The sequence below is a fragment of the Charadrius vociferus genome, unplaced genomic scaffold (genome assembly GCF_000708025.1).
Source record: "Charadrius vociferus isolate BGI_N301 unplaced genomic scaffold, ASM70802v2 scaffold53, whole genome shotgun sequence".
Taxonomy (NCBI): domain Eukaryota; kingdom Metazoa; phylum Chordata; class Aves; order Charadriiformes; family Charadriidae; genus Charadrius; species Charadrius vociferus.
The window spans coordinates 16,620-22,020 of NW_009647574.1; the positions used below are offsets into that span (position 1 = coordinate 16,620).

Below are 5,401 nucleotides of genomic sequence, written 5' to 3' on the forward strand. Positions count from 1 at the left end.
CCCCCCCCACGTTCTTCCCTCCTCGAGCCTCGGTCTGCGCGGAAGGCGGGGGGTTTCCCCGGCCGGTGGGGAACCCTGGTGTTTCCCTGGGAACAGCCTCGCGGTGACCGGGTTGTCCTTCCAATTAGACCGAGAGCATACTTCTTACGAATCAGGAATCCTGCCCTTTTCAGACCAACAGCAAATGAAGAGATTGAACAGAAAATGTACAGTGAGTGCTTGCTCACCCCTGAAGTCTGCTTTTGTTTTGTGGGACGAAGGCCACGGAAAGAGGGGGGACAAAAGACCTCGTGCATTTTATTTCCTTTATGTTATAAACAGGGATGGCAAATGCAAAGCATGAGTCACTGCAGTTTAGACCAAATGCTGAAGCTTAAATTGTGAGCACTTCCTTAGAAGTTATGCCAAAGGGTATCTGTATGAAAGTGGCCCCAGTTGGCATATGACAACAGTTTTTACAATTATTTTTTTTTTTTCCCCAAACTACAGGCTCCGTGGTACTGGGGAGCTTCTGCAATGAGATGAAATTTGGACAGGGACCCCACACACACCTGTACGGGCAGTGTTGTTGGGAGCCTGCCGGCCCTTGCAGGGAAGCTGCAGTGCACGGGCACTGCGCCCTTCCCTCGGAACGCCGCTGGCCTGCGCTACCTAGCTGTGCTGCTTTCTGAGTCAGGCTCAACCTGTGGCCAACAGTAACCCTGCATACCTAGTCTGGTGCCTCTGAACATCCCTGCAGTTGGACACTGCTGTGGGAGGCCAGAATTCTTCCATTTAAAGGGAGATGGCAGCACCCTAAGGAGGTGACTGGAGAGGAGGAGAGAGGGTTGGGGTGGACTTCTGAAGGCCTCCACAAACTGAAAGGCTCTACCATCACAAAGTGAAGACAGCATTGTGCAAGTAGGACCAGCATTTCTTAGAGCCAGAGAGGCCTTGCAGATCCCATCATATCCCTTGCACTGGTGCCTTAGCAGTCACAGGCCGGTCTTACGTGCCGAGGTGGCTAGCCAGACGTCAGACACAGACATCAGACCCTGCTGCTAGAAAGGGTGCTCTGGCCTTCACTCCTGCATAGCCCTGCAACACCACCTGACTCGGCCCACTTTGCACCGAAGAGCACACCAATCTCCTTTGCCGCTTCTTTTGGCGCAGCAGTTACCATCACTGCTCATTTCTGCACAAAGTGCTCTGGAGAACCTGGGGCACCCTCAGGGTCATATCAGGCATTGCTTGAGAGCCCACTTGGTTAATTTTTAGCACAATCACAATTCCAGAAGGCTAGATGAGGAGTCAGCTGAGACGAGCTTGAAAAGACAGCAACATGTAGAGCTTCCTGAGGAGGGGATGTGGAGAGAAGGGGCTGCTGAGCTTTTCTCCCTGGGATCCAGTGACAGGACAGGAAGCCTGGGAATGGTTCAAAACTGCATCAGGAGACGTTCAGACTTGACGTTAGGAAACATTTCCTTACTGGAAATGGCTGGTCAAATGGAACAGGCTTCCTGGAGAGGTGGTTGTTGCCCCATGCCAGTCAGTGTTTACGAGGCATTTGGACAATCCCTTAATAACATGCTTTAACTTCTGGTCAGGCAATTGGAGTCGACGATCATTGTATGTCCCTTCCAACTGAACAATTATAGTCTATTCTGAACATCTGAACAGTGCCCACAGATCAGAATGGGCTTGGGCTGACTCCAACTGTTTATTTTGCTGTTGGATTTGGGAACTGAAGGTGGGAAAAAATTTTGTGGTTAGCTTTACGTAGGGTCATTTGGTTCCTTATTTGAAGCATCGTATTTGAAGGCCCTTCTTCATTGTCCCGTCTCCCATAAGTGGATTTCTGTGGCTTTGGACATGGGTTATAGGCTCAGAGTGTGAAGCCAAATATTCAGCTTGCCCAGTCAATCTGCTGCAGCCGGAAGCCAGAGCACCTTGGGTTGAAAAGAGCTAGTGCTTTTCTCTGAAAAGGCCCATCAGGACCAGCTGTGTAGTCACTGTCAGCAGCTTGCAGACCGCACCAGGCACCACAGGCACAGACCAGCACAGAGACAAAGCAGCACAGGCCCTTCCCCACAGCTTGTCCCAACCCACTGAGGACAGTCCTACCTGAGAGACGGCAGACTGGGGTTTATCAACTGCTCAGCTCATTGGTATCTTCTAGAATTGCTGCCATTTACCAGGGGGTCCTGCATCCCTAAGAAGAAGGACTAGACCAGGGGCTTCAGCAGGTCGCTCTTCCTAGCCGGTGGACTTGATTTTGGCAAGCAGTAGAGCATGCTGTGTCCAACAGAGACTGCTTCACAATTTACACTGTGCCAGGTGCATTCATCAAGGCCTGTATCTGCATCCCAGCTCCTCACAACCCTAAACATTACTGATTTGTAGATAGCCCACCTGAAAGGACTGACACCAGAACCCCCCTCTGTACCTGCACCACCAGTTCTCATAGGTGCAGATTCCTCTGAATTTGCTCTGCAGAGAGTTCACATATCCCCTGAAATGTATTTTGAACCGCCATGTAAGAAAGTGCTTTCCTCCTATAAATGCTGAAACAGCTATACTAAAGGCTATCAGGCCCGCACACTTTTATCCCCTATGTTGTGTCAAGGAGAAATTTAGAACAGGCCTCAGCTGAGCAGGGCTACCTTCTGTCAACCAACCATTTGGGCTGACCTTACTGTATTTCCAGCCTAGAAACTGCTCCATTATCTCACCATGCCATAAGATTTTTGACTACCTACGAACACACAGTTGAGAGTATAGTTTTCAAACCTCATTTTCAGCACTGGGAAGATTGTCTTTCTTGCTAAGATTAGCTGACATGCTTCTGGAGAAACCAGAAAACAGGAATCGTGGCTACTTCAAAAAAGCAGGTGATGCACCTCATACAAGGACACATAGGCTCCATCCATGCCTTTGCGAGCAACTGGACTTAGGAGTGATTGGTATCCCCTCCTTTCTTAAAGCGGGTGTTTCTCCAGGAGACGAGCAGCACTTGTTACTTCCCAGCCACTCAAGGAGTCAGGGTTGCTGCAGCACAGTCTTTCTATGCAGCAGCTTAAAGGAAAATATGGAAGTCTGCACGATTGATATTTTATTTATTTTTTTCTGTAGGGTATTGTACACCAAATATCCCATTGGCAAGAAAGCGCATTCGATGTGTTTAGAAGCCAAACAGTCACTTTCATTTTAACAAACACAATTACAAAGTAAAAATAAACCACAAAATAATGAACTGCATGTTCATAACATACAAAAATTGCTGCCTACTCAGTAGGTAACTACAACATTCCGACTCTTGAATATATATATATATAAATTTACATTTTTGTAACAAAAATAGACTTTGAGAGGTGTGGGTTTTGTTTTTTTTTTTTTTTTTTTGCTTACATTCCATCCCCCGGGGCTTTTTCGTGCTCCCCACCCATTCCCTGCTCTCCCTTACATTCTTTGAGTAACATCCCTTTCACTTTAAGGCAAGATGCAAAGCATCCATTCACACAAATGCATGATGTCAGCAAGGCTTCACAAAAAGGCACCAAGACTTGTAACTTTAAAAACAAAACTTCTGCCACATGTGAGTGTCTTATCAGGTGATATTTACATAGCATCACTCTAACATGCTCAAATACAGTAAGTGCTGTTTCCAAAAAAGTTTGAAATTCATTACAGCATTGTCACCGAAATAGAACTAACATTTACAAAATATGGCCCTGCAAACTCCAAATAATACAATATGGATATGCAAAGATTTTTCACATCAATAGTACCTAAAGGAAAGCAAAACCATGGCACATGTACAATTTACATCAGCTACATACTTAATCAAAAGTCCTTTCTTCCTAATAAAAGACTATTGTTTACGGGGAAAGTTATACTGAACTTATATCCACAGTCCATGCAAATTAAGTCATTCAACAGAAGTGGAAAACTTAAAATGGCAGTTGTTTCAGGCAGCTGAAGTTTAAAGAAAAGTTAAATAGCCTTGCAACGTATGGTGTTGGGGGAGTAATTGGAGACTCCATGTCTGATGGTACCAATGGAAAAGGTGAATTCTCCTGTTCCAGAAGGTAATCTCAGCAAATCTCAATTGTCCTTGGAGAAAAGGCCGACGTCATGTCTGAAAGTGCTGAGGTCACCTGTGAGCTGAAATTGTTGGTGACCCCTGGAGATGAGAAGGAGGTGGCCACTTGTGTCTGAAAAGTGGCAGTGCCAGAGGGGTAAGTGGTTGCTATAGAAGGAGATGGGAATGTGGTGTGCGCAGGAGAGGGATAGGAAGAGGGAGCAGGGGAGGAATACACTGTGCGCACTGGCGAGGGGTAAGTGGTAGCGATGGAGGAAGGGTAGGATGTCGTCACAGAGGATGAGTAGGCAGGAACTGGGGAAGCAGTTGAGACGGGAGCTGCCTTTTCCACTTTCTTGTCCTTCTGCCTAAGGTGGATTTTCGTGTGTCTCTTCCTCTCATCACTTCTGGCAAACTTTCTGCCACAAATGTCACAGGCAAATGGCTTCTCTCCTGTGTGTGTGTGTATGTGTGTAAAAACTGCTGAAGTTCCGCATGCAAATGCGGCACTGGAAAGGTTTCTGTCCTGTATGGATGCGGATGTGCCGTGTTAGCTCATCGGACCGTGAAAACCTCCGGTCACAGGACTCCACTGGGCAGGCATAGGGTCGCTCATGAGGAGGGGTCTTGCTGGGACGGTTTGGGTATTTCCTCATCCTGCTGGGCTTGATCAGCTGGGACTGATAGTTAGTGTTGAGGGTCTTCAGCTCCTGGGAGCCAGTTTGAGTAGCAAATGCCTTAATAGTGGACAGCGGTGTGAGGGAAGGCTGCTGTGCTCTGGTCTCAAGGGCTGGGAAGGGCTTCTGATCAGCTGGAACAAGACTGAGCTCACCCTGTTGCTGAGGGAACAGGTAATCCGGGATCATCGGCACCTGAAAGTTGGTTTTAGCAGTTGGATAAGCTGGAGGGGGATACTGGATGGGGGCTCCGGAGGGGTTGGGAAAGGACTGGGTCTGCGGTTCAGGGAAAATGTCAGAGCTGGAATTGGGAAAAGTTGGTGCAGCCGAATAAATTGGACTGTTCTCACTGGCTTGGACAGAACAGCTCAGAGCAGGGCTCTGCGAGGAGGAGGAGGGTGATGATGAAGAAGGCGTAGAGGTGGGAGGTGCGTTAGCCATGCCCACCAGCCCACTGACGAGGCTGAAGAGGGGTTCTGGCCATAAGGTGTTGCTACTGTTGGGGGCCGGCTCTAGGGAAAAGCGCCCCGTGTAGGTTATCGGTGGCAGTCGCGTCGTTTGGTTGGGATAGCTGGTCTCCGGCAGGCTTTTCTCGTTGTTCAGAGAGATCTCGGGGAAAGTGTCTGAAGAGAGAGAGGAAGAGGGATTTCTTCCAGCAGCCACC

At 48.2% G+C, this 5,401-nt stretch overlaps 1 protein-coding gene across 1 annotated transcript in view; it reads right to left on the bottom strand.

The window, feature by feature from the left end:
* Positions 1 to 3,363: 3,363 nt before the first annotated feature.
* EGR1 (early growth response 1) overlaps positions 3,364 to 5,401 on the bottom strand; it is a 7,402-nt gene continuing 5,364 nt past the window's right edge. The window contains 2 exon segments of the mRNA XM_009880909.1: positions 3,364 to 4,542; positions 4,544 to 5,386. Of these exon segments, the coding sequence (XP_009879211.1) occupies positions 4,074 to 4,542; positions 4,544 to 5,386 (1,312 nt within the window). The 3' untranslated portion in view covers positions 3,364 to 4,073.